The 21,940-nt window shown below is 41.6% G+C and overlaps 1 protein-coding gene across 10 annotated transcripts in view; it reads left to right on the top strand.

The window, feature by feature from the left end:
• sox6 (SRY-box transcription factor 6) overlaps positions 1-21,360 on the top strand; it is a 174,884-nt gene extending 153,524 nt beyond the window's left edge. For 9 of the 10 annotated variants that reach the window (XM_083759969.1, XM_083759973.1, XM_083759976.1 and 6 more), the window contains 4 exons: positions 685-787; positions 11,671-11,844; positions 13,643-13,859; positions 14,709-21,360. In XM_083759969.1, the coding sequence (XP_083616095.1) occupies positions 685-787; positions 11,671-11,844; positions 13,643-13,859; positions 14,709-15,015 (801 nt within the window). In that variant the 3' untranslated portion in view covers positions 15,016-21,360. The remainder of the gene's footprint in view (positions 1-684; positions 788-11,670; positions 11,845-13,642; positions 13,860-14,708) is intronic. The other variant, XM_083759968.1, reaches the window with a different exon arrangement.
• The last annotated feature ends 580 nt before the right edge of the window (positions 21,361-21,940 follow it).

Here is a 21,940-nt window from a genome sequence, read left to right as displayed (position 1 = left end):
ACTCTCCGCCTGCATAATACATTAAGTGTAATGTGCAACAACTATTCAAAGACCCCCCGAAAGCTGTTATTTTATTCTGTAAATGCACATGGACATGACATTTAATATTGTCACCGAGCGGCGGATGACAGGGCTCCATTGTGTGTCGAGTACAACATGATGCCAAGTTTAATCTGAGCATGAAGTGATGTGACAAAAGGGAAAACACGGTGTGTTCTGCAAAGCATGAACTCTGAATAAATGATGGGTGCTGAGCTCTGAGCGCCGCGGACGGCGCAGGGAGGATGCAGGGAGAAGATTACAGAGGAAAAAATCTGAGCGCTGCAAAGAGAGGGCCGTGGCCCCATTGTGTGCTCGGGATCACAAAAGTATTCCTCTGTAAATCTATTTACAGAACCCCAAGGTCTGCACCGTGTCTCTCCACCTTCTGTCATCCATTATAGCGGCTGCTTGAATAGAGATATGAGAAAAGGGAAAAAGCTACATCTAGCTCGATTCAAAGGACCAGCTCTTCAAAAGAACCTCCATTCATCAAAGACACGTTTTCTTGAAAAAAATAAAAAAATAAATAAAATGTCCTAATGGGGTCATATTTGGCCACTTCGTTACAATGGAAGAGGTACTGTGTACAGCACTTCATTGCTTTGTTTGTTTGTGTAGCTAAAGGCTTCTGTTCTTCCACAGGAGAGGGCACATTTCGAGAGCCTTCATCACCTCAGCAAGCTAGGTGAAGATGGAAAGATTGGTCACAGAGTTATCGACCTCACCAGGCCAGAAGATCTCGACGGTACGAACATGGCTTCCTCTCTCTTTTGTATTGTACATTTCATTTATTTATTTTTTAACAATGGTCTCCTCTAATATGGTCACAAAGTATTCATTCAGTGCTACAGTGTACAATACACAGTTAAATCATCAGTAAAGGTCGATTTTGTTACATTTTCTACATTCTCAGAGTTAAGTTTACATGGTACTGTACGTTAATTTCTAAAACTAAAGCAAAAAAGAAAACCCATGCTGTATTCTCAGTGCTATATGGACAATGGAGTGGATGTGAGGGGCTGAGGGCTAGCAGAGCCTGCTGCCTCGCATGGCTCAGCCGCATATGGTCGGGAGGTGAACACACGCACACATGCGAGCACGTGTGTGTGTGTGTGTGTGTGTGTGTGTGTGCGTGTGCGTCCATGCGTGTGAGTGTTAAAGGGTGGCTGAAAGCTGTTGGCTCCCAGGTTTTCACAGGTAGGTGAGCGGAGGACAAGGCAGCCTGAGGACAAAGCTGGCTTTTCTCCAAGCTTGGCTGCTGTTGCCGCCAAGCTTGTTTGAGGTCCTGGGCACAGGGGTGCAAATTCAGGTAGCACCCGTGTGACAAAGCGTCATCTCCCTTTGTGGCCTTGGCTCCTGCACTCCACCAGAAGTACCTCGGTGCACCAATGTTTGTCTGACATAAATATTTGTGGCCGTTTCCATGGCACTTCAGAGCTGGAGCAAAGGGGAGAATGGACCCGACTCACCTTTTGATGGGTGAAAGTCTCTCAAAGCTAGAGGATAGATATTTCTCAGGACAATGCAAGCCTTCACCCGCTTTGAGATTGTAACGCATTAGAACCAATTCCCACCATTTTAGTTTTTTGAAGCCTGCAATATTTCTGCGTAAACAGCTCACATAGATTTTATACAACATTTTGGTTCACCTCCCATAGAAAAAAAAAAACTGTTTGTTTACTAACTCCAAAGCAGATGCTTAAATTATTTAACATGTCTGCTTTCACATCACACCCAAACTGGAGGATGAGAATTAGAGGTGCACTTAGTGGTTGCAAAGAGATGGTTCCCATGTGATCCTCAGCCAACGGAGCCTGTCCCAGCCCTATGAGCCCCCCCAGGGCAGATGTGCCCAGCCCTATGAGCCCCCCCAGGGCCGATGTGCCGGTTCCCCAGCCTCCCCAGTGGGAACCTTCCTTCTGTGGCTACTGGGGAGTCAGGACAGAAGCAAGGCGCACACCATCTCAGTTGTTTCTTTTTATGTCCCACGCGGGGCCGAGGGAAAGGCTAGTGCCAGGCGCCTCATGTCAGTGTTCCCAGTAGGCTATGGATTAGGAGCAGGCAGAGGTTAGCTGAGAGGAGAGGCATGGGCCACCAAGGTCCTCTTCCCAGGGGTGGGGGGGGGGGGGGGGGGGAGGGGTGGGGGCATGGCTGGGAGCCAGGGCGCTGCACATAACTCAAAAGCACAGTCTCCATTTCATCTCCTGCACCACAAATATATCTGTCTGTTTCAACTTCACCAACAGGAAAACACGGTTGGGTGAAAGATGTGAGACAGAGTTTTATGATGATGTGCCCACATAAAGAAGTCTGTTTTTATAGACTGAGTGTGTTTACATGTCTGAGGACATGTTGACTTCTGAGATCCTTGTTTTGAGGCCGTTCTCATCCTTGAACCATTTGTTGAGACTGTTGACCAAACAACAGTATGGCTTGCAATACCTTTACCTTTATGGCTTGCAATACCATTATGTAGAAATTATGCAGACTGTCCCGCATATACATTATTAATATTGTCTTGTTGCTCCACTATTCATTAATTTTTCCAAAGTGACAACATAACAACAGTGAACCTATATTAACTTATGTTTCCTGGACATCAGATAAAATTACATGCTGGTCAGCTGTTATCTTTGTGTGCTACGTATACGGTATAATTATACTTACTATACGTACTGTCATAACGTATAGTAGTTATTATGGTGTAAAAACTAATTACAGACTGGTGGGAGAAATTATTGAATGGGCTTTTCTCTTCAACCCTGGCCATTGTTACCTAATGTTAAATTAAACTGGTTGATGATGAATAACATGAGGTCCAACCAACAGCAGACCGGATGTACTGAAGGGAATGGGCTTATTTCCTAGCACAGGTGTTCTCAAAGTGGGGTTGGGGACCACCAGGTGTCCTTGAGGGGGTTCCAGGGCATCCCCAGCCCAATTGATTAGTTAATAGCATCAAAATCGGTTTAACCACTTTAACCCATGCACCATGCTATTTGAAAATAACATTGTGAGCTAGATCTTCTATTTTCAAACAATTTTGAAATAATATAAAAAATTGAATATTTAATTTGAAACATTAAATGTTAAATGTCACAAATCTTGTGTGAGTCTACCTTAATTTGGGGGTCCACATGAAAAGGTTTGAGAAGCACTGTCCTAAATAGCAACATTTGGATGAAATACCTTGGTGCTTCCTGAAGAGGAAAACTACTGGGTGTACCTCCCAAAGCCCTAGATGGGGTGTGAAAGCCCCTTGGTGTTTAGCAGCCTCCCTACTGAACAGAGCAGTAGCATTGAGAAGGCCCCAGTGTACAGCAGACCTCTGTCATCACTGCCGTTTCGCAGAAAGCTTTAGGTTGCTTAAACTAATATTTGCAAAGCATGCAGCAACCAAATTAACAGCTGCCAAAGTACTAACGAGGGCTATTGGAAAATAGCGGCGGAGGAATGGAAATTAGATAGAGTTTCCTTCCTTCATTTTGCGAAGCCACGAGCCACACACACGAGCCCACCACAAATTCATTAGGTCTTTTTAAGCGCAGATGAAAAACATTAACAAATACCACAAAGGCCTCAGCCCCTTTGTTCATTCACATATGGCAGTGTGGAGCGGGTCTGGTGCTGGGGTCGTATGTTTGTCTAAACCGCCCCCATCATGGAGGGTCTTGGGAGAACAAAGGGGGCGTTGAGAGAGATGCATAGGCAGGAGTTAAAATCTAAACGCACACTGTAACACCATGAACCAAACCGTTTTGGCCAGAAGTTGCTCTAATAAAATCGGCATGGAATGGAGTGGAAAAGAACAGTAGTCGTGTATTGTCGTCGTGCGGAGCGGCGATGTTGTGCTTATTTACAAGGGTAGCTCAGAGCTGTTATGGAGTTGATTATGAGTTGATTGTTTGGAAGAGGTTTGTGTTGTTGTTTTTCTTCCTTGCTCAGGCCATGGGAATTAAGGCCTAGCTTTTATTTCCTGGCATTTTACTTTGTTATTTTTTCCCAGTAGAAAAGAGTCTCCCTGTACGTAAAGCAGACATTACATGCTTTGAGGCAAGATGAATATCAACACGTAAAAACAATAGCCGAGTAGATCAACATGATCAATAATACGCATATTTCTGCTTTGAAGTTTTCAAATTACATCTCATTTTGTCCCGACTGGGTAAATGCTGTGTATGTGTGCATGCGTTTCTCTGTGTGTGTGTGTGTGTGTGAGTGTGTGTGCGTGTGCGTGTGTGTGTGCGCATGCGTGTGTGCGTGCGTGCATGAGTGTGTGTACCTCTCTTGTGTGTAATACTGTGGCGTGAAGTGGAATGTCTCATGCCCCCTTTAAGGCTCTTGGCATGCGAGAGGGGATGGTGCAGACAAAAGTTAGAAAGCAGCTAGCATGTTCAAACATGTCAGTCGTTTGTTCCCATGCTTCCACACACGCACGCACGCACGTACGCACGCATGCATGCACGTACACACACACAGACACACACACAGACACACACACACACACACAGAATCCATTGCATCCAACTCGCGTGAAAGGGGGAGAAAAAAGCTAGGAATTGACATGTTAAAGTAGGGCTTAAATCACTTGTAATTTGTAATGGTTTAATTAGCAGACTGTGAGCCAGGGCTTGAGGAATGGTGTTTGTGAGCACCGCTGCGCTGCGTTGTTTCTGTCCATACACATTAATCGGAGCTGATCCCGCTCCGAGGGAGAGGCGCTATTGTCAGCAGTAAATACCTTCAGTCAGAGGTGTTAGATCTGATCCCGACGGGGAAGGCTTGGCAGGTTTGCGTGATTGTTGCCTGTTCACCAAGGCTCGTCCTCCAGAGCGGATTCCTGGGTGACAGCATGTGTCTCTCTGCTGAACAAAGACCAGTAAGTGAACAGGAGAGAAGCGAGAGGGCAGAGGTCGGATGTGGGTATATAACAGTATATATATGAGAGAGAGAGAGAGAGAGAGAGAGAGAGAGAGAGCGCAGTGGTGGAAAGTACATTTACTTAAGTGCTTAAATTGGCCTACAATTTTGAGGGATTTGTCCTTTACTTGAGTATTTCTAATTTCCAATACTTTTACTTCTACTCCACTACATCTCGGATCCAAATATTGTACTTTTACTCCACTACATTTAGTTGAAAACTTTTGTTACTGGTTACTTTTTTGATTTAGATTATTATTACAAAACATACATAAACCACTTCAGCCGTACATTTCAGCCGTTTGAAAATAGCCGGACATTCTGCATAATTAGTACTTTTTAATTTTGGTACATTAAGTCAATTTTGATGGCAATACTTTTGTACTTTTACTCAATTACATTTTGAATTCCGTACTTTTACTTGTAATGGAGTATTTCAAAATTGCAGTATTGGTACTTTTACTTAGGTAAATAAAACTAGTACTTTTTCCACCACTGATAGAGAGAACGTACTGCATCATCTGGCTCCACCCGGTACACGGTCGAGTCTGAGCCTGCAGCACACAGGTGCGATAGATAGGCTGCCGGGCCTCACTGCATAGAAACCTGAAAGGGTATACTTCAATTAATTAATTGTTCATTTAATATTCTTATATGTCCATTTTTACACTTTCACAGAGTTAAATGAACACTGGAATTCTTTAGGTGCATTTACTGGCTTTTTTCCCTTTATGATTGTCTCTCTGTCTCTGTCTATGTCTCTGTCTCTGTCTCTGTCTCTGTCTCTGTCTCTGTCTCTGTCTCTGTCTCTGTCTCTGTCTCTGTCTCTGTCTCTGTCTCTCTCTCTCTCTCTCTCTCTCTCTCTCTCTCTCTCTCTCTCTCTCTCTCTCTGTCTCTGTCTCTGTCTCTGTCTCTGTCTCTGTCTCTGTCTCTGTCTCTGTCTCTCTCTCTCTCTCTCTCTCTCTCTCTCTGTCTCTGTCTCTGTCTCTGTCTCTGTCTCTGTCTCTGTCTCTGTCTCTGTCTCTGTCTCTGTCTCTCTCTCTGTCTCTCTCTCTCTGTCTCTGTCTCTCTGTCTCTCTCTCTCTCTCTCTCTCTCTCTCTCTCTCTCTCTCTCTCTCTCTCTCTCTCTCTCTCTCTCTCTCTCTCTCTCTCTCTCTCTCTCTCTCTCTCTCTCTCTGTCTCTGTCTCTCTGTCTCTGTCTCTGTCTCTGTCTCTGTCTCTCTTTCTCTCTCTCTCTCTCTCTCTCTCTCTCTCTCTCTCTCTCTCTCTCTCTCTCTCTCTCTCTCTATCTCTCTCTCTGTCTCTGTCTCTCTGTCTCTGTCTCTGTCTCTGTCTCTGTCTCTGTCTCTGTCTCTGTCTCTGTCTCTGTCTCTGTCTCTCTCTCTCTCTCTCTCTCTCTCTCTCTCTCTCTCTCTGTCTCTCTGTCTCTCTGTCTCTGTCTCTCTGTCTCTGTCTCTGTCTCTGTCTCTCTGTCTCTGTCTCTGTCTCTGTCTCTGTCTCTGTCTCTGTCTCTGTCTCTGTCTCTGTCTCTGTCTCTCTGTCTCTGTCTCTGTCTCTCTCTCTCTCTGTCTCTCTCTCTGTCTCTGTCTCTGTCTCTGTCTGTCTCTGTCTCTGTCTCTGTCTCTGTCTCTGTCTCTGTCTCTGTCTCTGTCTCTGTCTCTCTCTCTCTCTCTCTCTCTCTCTCTCTCTCTCTCTGTCTCTCTCGCTGTAATTCACGCCGCTCATCTGCGGTGGTTTCAGGAGAGACAAATTAAAAGGGGATTCTCATATGGCTCTGTCACACTGAGCTGCAGGCCTCATGAATCACAATAAATTCTATTAAGCAGTGTTCCCTCTGCCACCCCACCGCCCCACCACGCTCCTCCTCAACAACCCAGGGGGCCTGCTCCTGTCACTGCTAAACATCTGTATTTATTTACACAATCACACACCTAACTAACTGATTCCTAAATGGCTTACTCCCCGACACACACACACACACACACACACACACACACACACACACACACACACACACACACACACACACACACACACACACACACACACACACACACACACACACGCGCACACGCTCGCTCGCACACAGGGAGAGAAAAATAGCTAATTTCCATTTGTAAATGTCAGAGTGGTGTCATCCTTTTTATGAAAAAACAAGAAGTCAAAACAACAATATTTCAGCAAATAGAACAGTGAGTCTGTCTACCTCTGATACATGGTCTACTTCCCTGTGGATCTCTGACGTCATATTTATGATGTTAGTCTTACCCAAATAGGTGGGAAAATATTCCATCCTATATTAAAATTGGCTAATGGCTCAACACCTTAAGTGCTTAATATGAAAGAACAAGGTTAATTTAATAATGCACAGGTAGCCTTAGCCCTAGTCATTAGTCCTACAATCTCAAACCCTCACCCTAACCCTAACCTCCCATGGGGCAGCACACCTAAACCTAACCTTAACCCTCTCCCAACCCTTAACGCACCCCTCACCAACCTTAATCCGGTCGTCTTAACGCACCCCTCACCAACCTTATGTCTAACCAATGACTAGTCTGAACTAAGTATGCACCCCATTTGGGCACCAGAGTTTTTAATTATATTTTTGCGGGGAGCTAGCCCCTCCTATGTCCAGCTTTTAGTGTGTGTACACAGACTTGGTCCTACACAAACATTAAATTCCAATTGACAATGAACGGACATTTTACGTCATAGTGTAAATTATTGATGACAACATTGATGACAACATTGATGACAACATTGATGACGAAGGTGAGGACGCAAATTGTGATCGGCCTGAATGAGATGATGTATGATGATGTACGATGATAAGAGCGCCCCTCACTTCACACAGGTGTGATTTTTGAGGGGCGCCAGCCCCTCCTATATTGTGAAAAACATCCATGGATTTTGTCCCACTGGCAAGTCGACTACTTGTAAGAAAATTTACACTGATCAGTCAGTGGTTTGCAAGACAGACAGACAGACAGACAGACATGCACAAACACCCACCCGCACACACACACACACACACACACACACACACACACACACACACACACACACACACACACACACACACACACACACACACACACACACACACACACACACACACACACACACACACACACACACACACACACACACACACCCACACACACAGAGACAGACCATCTTCTTCAGGACAGCTAACTCCCTAGGAGACGCCGTTACCAGATATTAAAATTACCCAAATCAGACTCTCATCTGAGGTTTCCTTCCTGAATAGCAGCCCTGTGCAATCAATATAACCACACATACTGTACATCTACAGTTAATAATCTTCAGAATAATACTTGTTGAGAATAATAAACTATAATTAAAATGACAACCATCATGAAGGACTGAAATGCAAGCTAGTGGAAAAGGATCATAAAAAAATCTATAAGTATAGTAGTATACAGTACATGTTTAATAAGAAAAGAGGATTCAAGAATGATAAAATGAGCATTGATTAAACAGCCTCCCTATGCAAGTGTGTTAGATAGGCATTTAACGGATGACGTGGGCTTGGCCGCCGTGACTTCCTCTGACAGGCAGAGTTGATGTAATACTGCCGCCGTTGCTTTTCCACCGGCCTGCTGGAGCATATAACAACAAGGAGAAGATACTTCTCCACCTGCCATCATGTAAAGCAAGATCCATGTCTCTCTTGGCTTCCTCTCTAATGAACTAAGTCAAGTGGGTGGTTTCCTGGCTAACTGTGACTGTAGCAGTAGCTGATAGCAGCCAGTTGTTTTGTGTCCCCCCTCCCGCCCCGCTCCATCATAAGAAGCTCACCTCTGCCTGTATGCATGCATGCCAGTATATAAATTGCTGAATCAGTGTCAGTGATAGAGTAATGGCACGGGAGGCATCGTAAATTAGAGCGAGCGATCCTGGGGTGCAGACACTGGCTGTCGTGTCTGAGTGAGCGCTGCGCTCCTGGGCTAATGAATACCTTCATCTGGCCCCGGCAGTCAGCAGATTGCCCCGCGTTGATGGATATTGTCAGCCCTCTGCCACACCACATTTCATTGCACAATAAACATGGTTGTCAAAACCAAACAAAGTGAAATCAATTTATCCTGTACAGTGAGTGCATGCTAAATGAAATTAACGTACTGTAGGGATCGGCGGCCGTGAAGGCAGTGTATTATTTTTGAATTCGCGGTAGGTTACTGTAAGGCCGGGAGCCGGTGGCCTTGCTTTGCCTCTCACAGACAACATTTTGACTTTGAGAATGCATTTATGAAAGGAAAACATTCAAAATGTAATGTTAATGTTTGTAATATGCGCGTGCGTGTGTGTGTGTGTGTGTGTGTGTGTGTGTGTGTGTGTGTGTGTGTGTGTGTGTGTGTGTGTGTGTGTGTGTGCGTGTGTGTGCGTGTGTGTGTGTGTGTGTGTGCGTGTGTGCGTGTGTGTGTGTGTGTGTGTGTGCGTGTGTGTTTGTGATTTTGTATGTGTGTTTGCATCTGCGTGTACAGTATGCATGCATGTGTTTGCATACTGCATAATGTCATCTTAGGGGGTTTGTAGATTAGGCTTTCTCCCCAGGTATCTGAAGGAGGATGATCATATGATGATGGGGGGAGGGGGGGGCTGGAAATGAGTGCCGGCTGAGCATCAGATGCCTGGCATGACACTGTCTAAACCTCCATTGAGCTAAATGACAAGATCTGAAGCCCCTGGTCCCTGCCTGATGTAGCATAACCATGTGAAGAGGCACATTTCTGATAAAGACTTGACTTTCTGGGCCATAAATGTCTCGATATAACTGTTGAACATGAGCTGGTGCAAATGGATCTGGAGGGCCCTATGTTGGTCAGAGGGGGCCTTTCTTATGGACAACTGGACACCAGCCAGATTGTGTCTGAGCTCCAGCCAAACCGTAAACAAATGGCCTGATCAGTCCACCAGACCTCTTACTTGTTTGTTAATCTGGACATGGCTGTCCTGTAAAGGTTCAACGGTTAATCAAACTTACTAGTTTATCCATTGTTTTAAATAATATCGAAGAAAAAAAATCTGATTTAAAAGCCGACAACGCTTTTGTAGATCTTTGCTATAAATCATAAGCATAAATCAGGGCTTAAGTGGTTAATCAGATGACTTTGAATAAATAAAAACCCACACTTTTCTAGTATTTGATGAATACAAAAATAATCGATAGAATAATTACCGAAAATAATTTCTAGTTGGAGGCCTACTGTCTAGTAAAGTACATGCTTGTGTGTTTACATGCATGTACTTTACTATATGTCCTATTACTGTGACGTACTCTTCAAGTCTTATTCTTAGAGTTGTCATTTTGTGCAGTGGCCCATTCGCTGCATAGAGTACAGTGAGTGTTTTCTGTGATTAGTGAATTATTCTCACTACATCACAGTTCTTCATCACTCATTAAGAGTGTGATTCTGTTTATCAGCTGAAATGATAATAGAAATCAAACCCCAGGTAACGTGTGCCAAGACTGCTCGTGGAAAGGCCTAATGAGAAGGCTTCACATGTGGATGATGAAATATGCATGAGTCATCCCAAGCTTTCTTTCCCAGATTTGAGATCATTAAAGATGTATCGTAGCATATGGAAAGCCTTTTTTTCCCTTCTATTTTTCAAGCCTTGTTTATCAACATGTTTTTGTTTGTTTAAATATTCATATTGCTTTTATTTAATTCTTTCACATCTTACATATAAAAGGGAGCAAATATGCATGCAAAGAGAAATCATTATCAGCCTGATGTACAGTTTAATACAGAGAGAAGCTCTCTTATGCTGATTGTGAATGGCCTGATTGAGAAACAGCACTTTGCACAGTCTGCACTCTCATGTCAACTATTTGCCTTGTGTGTGTGTGTGTGTGTGTGTGTGTGTGTGTGTGTGTGTGTGGTGTGTGTGTGTGTGTGTGTGTGTGTGTGTGTGTGTGTGTGTGTGTGTGTGTGTGTGTGTGTGTGTGTGTGTGTGTGTGTGTGTGCGTGTGCGTGTGCGCGTGTGCTGTGTGTGTGTGTGTGTGTGTGTGTGTGTGTGTGTGTGTGTGTGTGTGTGTGTGTGTGTGTGTGTGTGTGTGTGTGTGTGTGGACATAGCGTGTGTGCCTGATCTGATTTGTGCATACAGTATGTGTTCAAATGTTCTGTGGTTGAATGTTTTAATACTGCAGGATTTTGGCAGAGATCGCTCTCCCTTCCGTAATTTTCAGTTTCTTTTAAAGAGGCCTATGTTTTTTATTTATGTTGGCACGTTTGCATGTTTTATAGAAACTTTATAAATGTAAGCTTGAAATGCATGAGGCATGAGTAGAGGTGTGAACACTCGCAGAGACAGAGAACAATATTTGACCGGAGTTTAAGTTCAAGGTTCTCGTTTCCCTTAAATGTTTTTTGAGAGGTTGGGTCTACCTTGCACTTTTCGTGCAGGTAAAACGTGGCCTTTGTTCCAGTCAATAGAAAACGTACACCCTCTAGCAGGGTCTATGGTCCATCATTGACTTCCAGCTAGGTCTAGGCCCAGTCAGGTGATAGCAGTGATGACAGTGTGGACAGGGTAGAGAACTTACTGAGATGCGTGACTTTTGATTAATGGCTTGCTGTGCTTGTTCTATTTCTTGTTCCCGCTCTGGCATTTCCAGGGAGCAAATACGTCAATGGCTCTGCAGATAAATCACAACCATTATTATTGTTGTCCAACAGGAGGCGCCAGCACTACTGAGGCGCGGGTCTACAGAGAGGCCCGAGGAAGGAACAACAATGAGCCTCACATCAAAAGGCCCATGAACGCGTTCATGGTGTGGGCCAAAGATGAGAGGCGCAAGATACTTCAGGCCTTCCCTGACATGCACAACTCCAACATCAGCAAAATCTTGGGTAAGACTTTTATGCTCTTCATTCAAACATATTGTATGCCCACCTTGTCCAATGTGTTAATCAACAACTAATACATAATTTATTTTGTAACATAATGCAGCTGAGCGTTTAAATCCTCCGTGGTGCAACCGGCATGGCTCCATTAAACACAATAGGCTCTGTGCATAACTGTAGTCCCAGTTTTCAGAAGTTGGCACAACTGTTTCCTGTTCCAGTTAATTTTCCCATAGCTTTGTTTGATTGGCTTAGCAGCAGTTTTGAACAGGAAACATAGGTGAAGGTGTTATGTGTGTTTCCGGTTAAACTTCTGTTGAGCCAAATGTACATACAAATAATCTGGAACAGGGAAGGTATGCCACCTTCCGAACATTGGGATTACAGTTATGCACACAGAGTGTTTGGGGTGGGAAGTCAGGCAGGTAGGGTGCCACTGCTTTAGCGACTCCTACTCGTTGGTTGGGGTTCAGCACGGTGTGGAACCGATAGAAAGAGTGTGTTCCTATGCATGCGTTATGTCCTTCTGGTGAAACCTCTCACTGTGGGAGAGGGGAAAGGGGAAAAGAATCGCCTGGCAACGTCACGTGTATCGGAGGAGACACAAGCTTGTCTACACCCTCCCTAACAAACTAACCAGTAGGGGTCTGCGGTCAGTGGCGATAATTGACTTCAGAACATTGGGGGAACTGGGAATTTGGCATAATGACAACTGTAAATGGGAGAAAAAGGAAAAACATTATTTTTATGTTTTTATTAGACAGGGCTGTGGCCCGTGTAGTAAGACCCTATACAAACAGCAGCCAAAAAGCTTCAAATTGACCAAAAATATGTACATAAAGACAAACTTCCTGCTTAGATGTCAGAGTCTTTGTTGTACCCGTAAAGGAAATTACGTGCTCTGTACCTACAGCATACTTTCCCAAGAGCCCCATAACTGTATAATTTGGATATTCAACATATTCCATCTCTGCTGCCAATTTCTTCTCTGCTGGACACAGGAGCTGAACTGTCTGGCTGCTGACAATAGTAATAAATGCATCGTTTTTAAAACGCTGTGCTAAAACCAAGACGAAACAGAACTTCATTCACGGTGAACTGTGGAGAAGGAATGGAATGCTCTGGTTGTGAATACTGTTGTATGGTACGGTAACAGTACCAGAAATCTTCCTCTGACTTATTCCCTTAAGACCCCAAAATGTCCGCTAATGGCTGATAGCTTTTCCTTACAAAGTTTAATGTTGCCTTTTTAGATGTGTTTTTATTTTTTTATTTTTTTACTGCTTCTCAGTTAGTGGAAGCCTTTTTAGTACCTGTGCATATGCGAAAAAATGTGCACGGCTGCGGGTGGGGGAGTATGGGGTTAGCAGGGTGAGACCATCGGCGTGTTATCTGATTGGCCACTGTGGATCAATCCACATCAGATGGATTTACAGCACGTCACTGGTGTAAGTGTTTGTCATGAAAAATGACAGCGAGTAAATGGGTCTTGTCCCCTCAGCATTGAGAGTCCATAGATCACTACTATTAAAAGTGGCGTCACCCACGCAGTAGGAAACACCAGGGAGCTCGCTGTATTTATTACAGCCTGTTGTTGTTTGTGCTAGTATTTGAATCAGCACGTGCTGGACCCCCTTAGGTAATGTGAATACAATACACGCAGCTACCAGGGACTTTGACATGAATTATACCGCATGCATTTTGGAATAAGGAATAAACTTCATTATTTCTTTCAGCGTTATTCCTGAAAGATGTGTTTCAATGTCTGTGTTAAAACTGCATGTACTGTAACTGTGTCATGTAGGGTCTCGCTGGAAGTCCATGTCTAACCAGGAGAAGCAGCCTTTCTATGAAGAGCAGGCCCGACTCAGTAAAATCCACCTAGAGAAGTACCCCAACTACAAGTACAAGCCTCGGCCCAAACGGACCTGCATCATTGACGGGAAGAAGCTTCGCATCGGCGAGTACAAACAGATGATGCGCTCACGACGGCAAGAGATGAGGCAGTTCTTCACTGTGGGGTAGATGCACACACAACTCATAGAAAATTTGTAATAAATAATTTTCACCAAACATATTATACTGTAGGCTAGTTTGAGAGCTTAAATACGGTATGCATTGGTTTATGGTTATGAAATGCCAGGAAAGAGCACATATTGTATTTCCACATGCCCGTTTAAACCACTTGTATTTTAATAGCTGTGCCTACATTCAAGACAATGGTAGCCTACAAGTGGAGCATGAAATGCAGACATTATTAGAGGATATAAACCATAAGTATAGATTTACAGAAGGCGGGAGGGTGGCTGTCTGGACCTTAACTCCATAATTTACTGTGTGTGGTCAGCAAGGGGAAACTTTTTTCCAGGTGTTGCCACGTCTGTCGTAAGCTATACAGTATGCATTGCTGGAGTATCAATCATCCAGTGCAACTCTAGAAAGGAGCGGCACTAACCACATATTGGCTTTATGTCGCTAATAAACCGTGTACCATATCTGAAAAACTCCAAACGGGAGCTGTCAGGAGGACCTCTCTTTTCCCAAATCATTTCCACAGAACTGCTAGCTCAGAGCACATTGCTGTGGGGAACACTTAATCCAACATTCCCAGTTTAAGTACTTGAAAAGAAGTCGTCTCTTGGGTTCCCCCCAGTAGAATGCACTCCCTCAGCATTCTTTCTATTTGTTCGTAACACGTGATTATAGTAGCTTATTTCACATTTCACATCAGGAAAAGTCGAGACTAACCTGATTAAAATCTCTCTCTTCATCTATTTCCCTCCCCCTTCTCTCCCTCCCCCTTCTCTCTCTCGTCTCCCTCTCTCTCTACCATTCTGTCTCTCACTCTGTTTGTTCTTGACTACATTAAGGCAGCAGCCACAACTCCCCATCAGTACCAGCGCTGGCGTGGTCTACCCCGGGGCCATAACCATGACGACCACCACACCGTCCCCTCAGATGACGTCAGAGTGCTCGAGTGCTTCTGCCAGCCCCGAGCCTACCATTCCTATCATCCAGAGCACCTTCAACATGAAGCTAGAGCCCAGCCCCATAGCCAACAACAGTGAGCATGTGAACGGCGTGGAAGAGATGGACCTGTATGAGGACTTTGAGGATGAGCCCAAATCAGACTATAGCAGTGAGAATGACACACAGGAGCCAGTGAGTACCAACTGATGCCTCTATGATCAACCAGGAGGCATGTACAGATTTCAGAACATCACGACATCCAGGAGGAAGTTCAGAGGGCTGGTCGGATCTGAAGGAGGGAAAGAAAACAACAACAAAAGAGAAGGAAAAAAAAAAAAACACCACAAAAGTGAAAGAATTAATCTTACTGATGATATATCATTTAAGAGCCAGCATGCGTATTGGGGCTCCATCGGAATCAACAGCTATTTGGTCTTAAGTGTTTCTTAGTGTGTGAAGCAGTTTGGGTTGTGGTAATTTTAGTTGTTTTTTCTTTTTTTTTAATCTCATTGTTTGTTTTTGTGTTGTGATCATGGACATTTACGCGATTAGGTTTTTGCCTATAACAAAAAACAGAACTTGAAATTGAATATTTGATAATGAATCTATAATTTTTACAGTCATTTACTTTTGTTTTCACTTCAGTTAGATGCTTTTGATATGTTACATTACTGTTCATGATGGGAATTATATTCTCACTCAGGTATGCTGTGCCAGCCAACAGCTTGTGAATGTTTTTAATCAGAATATTAGAACAAAATATTAAAACAATATATTGAAATAATAAAGTGGTGTGATTCCATCGTTTTAGAGATGGAAAATTACACACTGATATTATTATTATTATTATTATTATTATTATTATTATTATCATACAAACTGCACAATTTTGTGCAGAAGACAGTGCCAAACATTTCAAGTTTCCTCCTAAAAATCTTACACTTTAAAGTCTTCTGAAAGAGGCTGTATGAGTCCTAGACAATCTCTTGATCTCTTATTGCGGCTTCATTATCCAGTCTTTCTTTCTTTAATTTACCCTAACAGAATAGACAAACACACAAACCTCAGGAACTTGGGAGACAGCATGCTCTGTAGGAAGTCATGCAGTGTCTTTGGGTGGTAGCTTGTCATGCTTGCTGTCCTCCAGGGAGCCCAATGCAGTGATCATCAGTGATTTCAACCATGCCTCTCCTCCGCACCAGCCCTGTCCACATATGGAGGATTTGTACTTTGTTGTGTGCCGGTTATAACCAAATATATATCAGGCCACAGAGCAGCACTGGATTGTTCCCCACATATTATCAGCCCTCCAACCTAGTCTTACTAATCACGTTCTTAATCAGAGCAATTATAATCAAGCCTGAACTGAAGGGCCAAAGGTATATTCAATCTGTGAGATTGGAATAGCAGCAGAAGGCAGCTTTGGGGGCATTACAATCTCAAAGTGATGTTGTACTATGTGCTACAACGGTGTTCTCTTAGCTCCCATTCGGATGGAGAATGTATGAAACTTTTTAGAAATTGAAAAATAATTACATTGACACTACAAAGTCTTAAAGCACAACATGGCCATCAAGTTAATACAATGCAATGTGTTGATTACTGCAGTAGTCTTAAGAGGATGAGGCAACAATGTTTGTAAGAACATAACAAAAGGCTAAAATCATAACATAATATAGTTCAAAGTCCAAAACATCAATCTCTGAATTAGTGCACTTATGCAAACACATTATTATTGTCTTCACACTTATATTTAAGCCTTTTTATTTGTTTTATTTCAATGGTGTGATGACATTTACATTTTTTTATTATTTTAGAATGCACTTATCCCTCATATTTCAAAGACGACATTTAATTATTCCTCACAAACAAGGGGCATACCATTTTCCAAACCTTACATCAACTGTGATGACCGTGACCTTCTGGATAGACAGCTAAATAGACCAAAATATAGTCCAAATGTAGTAAAACAATCACTAATCAATAATTTGATAAAATATCATCTTTTTTTGGGCGTGTCATTATAGGCAGAAACAAAAAAGTTAAGCAAAATAGTAATAGCCGATCTACAAGCCCACAACATGTCACGATGCAACATGTTCACTATTTTTGCACGACACCATATGTGTGACGAAATACTGTATAAAATAAGTAACACCTAATTGATTGGTTGTCATCTATAAATAATTAATATAAAACATGGCACTCCTCAATTATTTGATTATTTGCAGTCAAGCCCTTGCGGTCAAGACTCTGATCCACTTTACAGGGCAGAAGGTCCAAGTGACTGTTCTCCCTCCCTGTGATGCCCTGCCCAGTGCCCTGACCCCTCTGCCCACGGCACACTCACACTCAGGGGGCACCATCTGGCTCTGAGAGGCGGGGTGCACTAGGGAGGAATGGGAAACAATAAAGTTGGGTAGTGTGTGTGTGTGTGCGTGTGTGTGTGCGTGCGTGCGTGCGTGCGTGCATGTGTGTGTGTGTGCCCCCCTCATTGTGCTTTCCATCAAAGTGCTAGTGATAAGGCCCCGACAGGACCCCCACCCTGGCCCAATCGCTAGGCACTGGCGAGCAGATGGAACACGTACATCAAGCTGTGGGGGATTATTAAAATGGGTGGGTATCATCTCAAACGCACAATTATTAATGCATGAGTCCAGCTATTCTCCTGCCTTGCCCTTGAACCTGTCCGTTTCACAAACAGCGCAGAGTTCTTTTTTTTATTATAATATATTTTTTTTTTTACAACTTAAGCACTTTGTCCTACGACGATTAGCAAAGAAATAGCCAATCTACAAGCTGTAGGCCTGCTATTTCCTTTTGCTATTTTTCAAAAAGATTTGAAATTCTTTGACATTATAATTAAGGTCATATTTGTTTTTGTTTTTAAATAAATTAAATAAATATATTATGACATGCCCAAAATAGGGATGCCAGGGTTAAAGTGGTTAAAGTATCTAAATGGCTGATCACTAAATCTTATATGCATAATTTATACTCTCGCATTTATACTGTTGAAAATAGCAGATCTACAAGTCTGATATTAATGGCTTGGTCATGGTCTTGTTTCTAAATGAGTTTTTTTACTGCTGGTCACTGCATTTCTCTCCCATCCCTAATTGGTACAGATGGTCTCTTTAACTTTAATACTCCTACCTTCTCTACCCATTCAGAGCTGGCTGTTATCAAATTGTTTCTACATTATTCAACCATTTATTTTTTAATCTTGCCAATTTTGAAGCACCTCATCAACTCCTATTATATTTTCATCACTTTCTTTTCTTTCTTTATTTTTTTGTTTATTTGTGTATTGTTCCTGTTTTGAGGTACAATGTTTTTAGGATTTTCTCCCCACAAACAAACTTAATGGATTTCCCTCCAGGTCAACCTATCTGGTATTTTTAAGCTGTTACTCCTGTTTGCTGGTGGATAGATTGATTTGTATGTGATTGTAAATATTTTCATGACCATGCCAAACCAATTCAACAGGCTGGTGGTTAAAAGGACTCTTGATGGAACTGAAACTTGACTGTGCTTATATAGCCACACAAAAAAAGAAAGGAAAAAAAAAAAAAAATGAAAAAGAAAAAGAAAAAAATGACTTATATCTCACAAGGAGACAATGTTTCATAAGTGTTATAAGCACTGGATATAAATTGTATTTTTTATCAATTCTGACTAATGTGAAGCTGTTGTATGATAAGAAAAGAATCCCTGGATGAGCAAATTTCCCCAGTTGGACTCGTGGGCTCGCTCTCACAGTTATGAGATTTGGGTCATTTTTCTGTCTACTTATTTTGTTTATTTATGCAAAGACACATGTGATGAATGAACACTTTGTTTAAGCTTCAGGGCTGCCTAGGGGAAGAGAACGCAGCACAAGTGAGCAGAACATTCAACTGCAGGCCTGCATAGTAACTGGTTAGCTGAGAAACATTGGACTTCAGACGTACATTGTACCTTGTATTTGAAGATGTAAAGTGTGTTTCAACATTTTATTGTATTTATTAGCCAGTGTTGGCTCTAAAATTGTCAGCAAACATAACAAAATGACAATCAGAAAAGATAATAATTAAGATTTATTGGGAATTAGAGTTCAAAAAGTATTTCTTTTTTCAAACAAATTCACCATCTCATTTAGATTTTATTGTAAATATAACATAGGAAATAGATTTATATTTTTGTTCATGAGTACTTAGTGAAGTATAAGTTATGTATTTGGCTGTTACATTATTTTTGTTTTTACATTGGTGTATGTGGATTCATGTTTTTGAAACCTGACAAGTCACTGTACCTCATGTAGATGCTGAATATTCTGCCTGTTGCAGTGGTGGACAAAGTACTCAACAGTACCACAGTACTTGAGTCAAAGTCTAGATACTTCTGATCAAATATTACTCAACTACAAAGTGAAAGTCAAATTTGTACTGGAGTGAACATAGCTCATCTACAAGCTCTCGACAAGTCACACTGCGGCATGTGAGCATGTAGATTGGTTATTCTCACTATATTTGAAATATTGGGCTTAATTCATAATGTTCCCTTCCTTGGAATGTACTGGGAGTATCCAAAAATACAAATACTCAAGTAAAGTATACATACAAAAAGAAAGGACAACCTTAAGTACAGTACTCAAGTAAACATACTTTGTTACTGTCCACCACTGCTGAATGTTCTGCCTGTTGATAGAGAACAGTACAGAACTCCAGAAAGAAAACAAAGCACCTCACTTGCTTGTTTGGATAATCTTCCCCTGGACAATTCATAATTATAGCTGGACAGATTCGACTTATAAAAGAAGAGTCCTTACAAATAATGTGCATATTTTTTATCAACAAGCACTTGCTGTACAAAAATGTTTAGCTGTATTAGAATTTCTTTCCAATCATGATACAATCTTATTGGTAAAACATTATCCTCACTTGTGTTTTGTGTTTCTTAAAGCACTCATATGTGGCAAACTCCTTCTGAGGATCTGATATTGCAAATACAAATCTGCATGCATTTGGCTTGCATTTACATTATAGGAAGGGAGGGGTTCATATTTTGTTAAAAACACAAGTGAGGTTCTTGGAGTTTTTAGAAAGGTGGGAGCGTGCAAATATTTATTAGTTTTAACGCAGCAGAATGCACAGGTACTTGGGTGCATTCTTTAGTCTATACTCACTTTGCCATTTTTCTGTGTTGCTGAATTTTAATGAACAAGTTCATGTAGATTCTCCAGCCATCAGCATACATAGCCCTCACAACCTTTTCTATAAATCCACGTATCAGACATGCAAATGCATTTGATTGAACTGAAGACAAAAGCTTGTATGCTGTTTCAACATTACTTACTGTATTTTGTTCCCTTTCTGTCTGGACTTTGTGATGTATATGGTGGGAATGTTCTCTGTATTAATTTAATCAGCACAATTCACTGACATGCTGGACTGACATGCTAGCTGCTGTTCAGAAGTGTAAAATTTGCTGTTCAGGGCAACATTTATAGTTGTCAAAATGGTACTTTGCTTTTTAGATTTGTTTGTCTCTCAAGCAACACTGTGTGGCCCTTCTATCACTAGGGGCCACTGTTTTGAAATTGCTGGCAGCCTGATACAGTTTTCTGCGTAGAAATACTTTTCTTGGCAGGTACCTAGGCCCATGGCAAGTATTGTTTGGGTGTTACTAGAGAAAATGAAATACATAGTGTCTGTTGCTGCTTTGAAAAAGTTTTATGTCTGAATATGTAAATAGTTTATCATAATATCTTGTACAGTCCAGTGTAAAGTTTTTAATTCAACGTAAAAAAAAAAGGTTGCCATCACATTATTTTGTGTTCACATTCTTCTTTATACAGTACAAAAGATCAATTATTTGCTAAGGATATTATTGTTAAAAGGAAAAAAAAGAAAAGAAAAAGGTACTAAAATATTTGTTTTTGTTTTTGTTTTGCTTGGCTTCAAAGTGTAAACCAGCAAGTCTTTTTTTTGGTTTCCATGTGCAGTATTGACGTGAGGTAAACTTAAGGTGAAATAATTCTTCAGTGGTGTGTATGGAGAGGTATCTCCTCTGTTGGTAGTATTAATTTAATACACTATATCAAATAAAATACACCAGATGAGTGACACATTTGGACAGAAAAGTCCTGAGTGTCCATTTACCCTCAGGACTTTCCTGCTGCTTGGTGTAAATAGGCACCTTACACTGTAAAAGCCTGTTAATTATCAATGTCTAACTCTGAGAGCCTACAAAATATATGGAGTGTACATTTTGTATACTTGGAGTTAAATCAACGCAGGATTTTACAGTGTAGAAATGTGTACACGTTTAGGGTTTTCTCCCCACAGGATGCATTCAGGCATATTGTAACACCATTTTCTGTATGTACTCAGTCCATTGATGTAACAAGGCAGTGGTGGGCTGTAGAACTGCCTGTTTAAGCTCATTTACCTCAAGAATTTCCTCCTTTTCTGTAAAAGTAAGAAATTGTGTGACAAAAAAGCGTCTCACCATCACTCCATCTTTTGTACTGCTGTTGACACTTACAAATTAAAGAGACATTTTGTTTTACGGTCTGACTATTCATTTTCTTTACAGTGGCAAAAATACAGTGTGTTGATCCATTTATAGTGAATGAATCAATGTGAACAAAGACTTGAAATTATTCTAATGTTTATTAAAATAAAACAATAAAAATCAATAACTAAGGGAAATAATTACAGTATATAACCATAGACCAATCTCTATGTATTTATTATTTTATTATATTAGTTTATTTTATGAACATTAGGGCAAATGAAAGTAATTTTCTGTAAAAGCAAATGGTTTAATCGACAATACTGCAAAGGTTTTCAGAAAACTAAAGGGTCTAATGCGGCATGTGGCTATATGTGGCAGGTAGGCCTATATATTCTGGTTGAAATACAACATAAACAACTCATCATTTTGAGGGTGACTGTTAATTGAAGTGCCTTGATAGGTCATGTTTGATCAGTGTAAATCTTTATCTGCCCTTTTAATTGATAGCGGTTGATGTGAATGCACCACACAGAGAGCATAAAATAACCTTCAGTCCAACTGTTGAAAGAGGCAGAATGATGAATAGATGATTACACTAGAGCCGAGGGGAAAAAGCAATCTATAAAACAAC

Source organism: Protomyctophum parallelum (assembly GCF_964188405.1).
Source record: "Protomyctophum parallelum genome assembly, chromosome: 2".
NCBI classification, from domain to species: Eukaryota; Metazoa; Chordata; class Actinopteri; order Myctophiformes; family Myctophidae; genus Protomyctophum; species Protomyctophum parallelum.
Note: the sequence above shows the minus strand (reverse complement) of the source record. Positions and strands in the feature narration are given on the sequence as shown.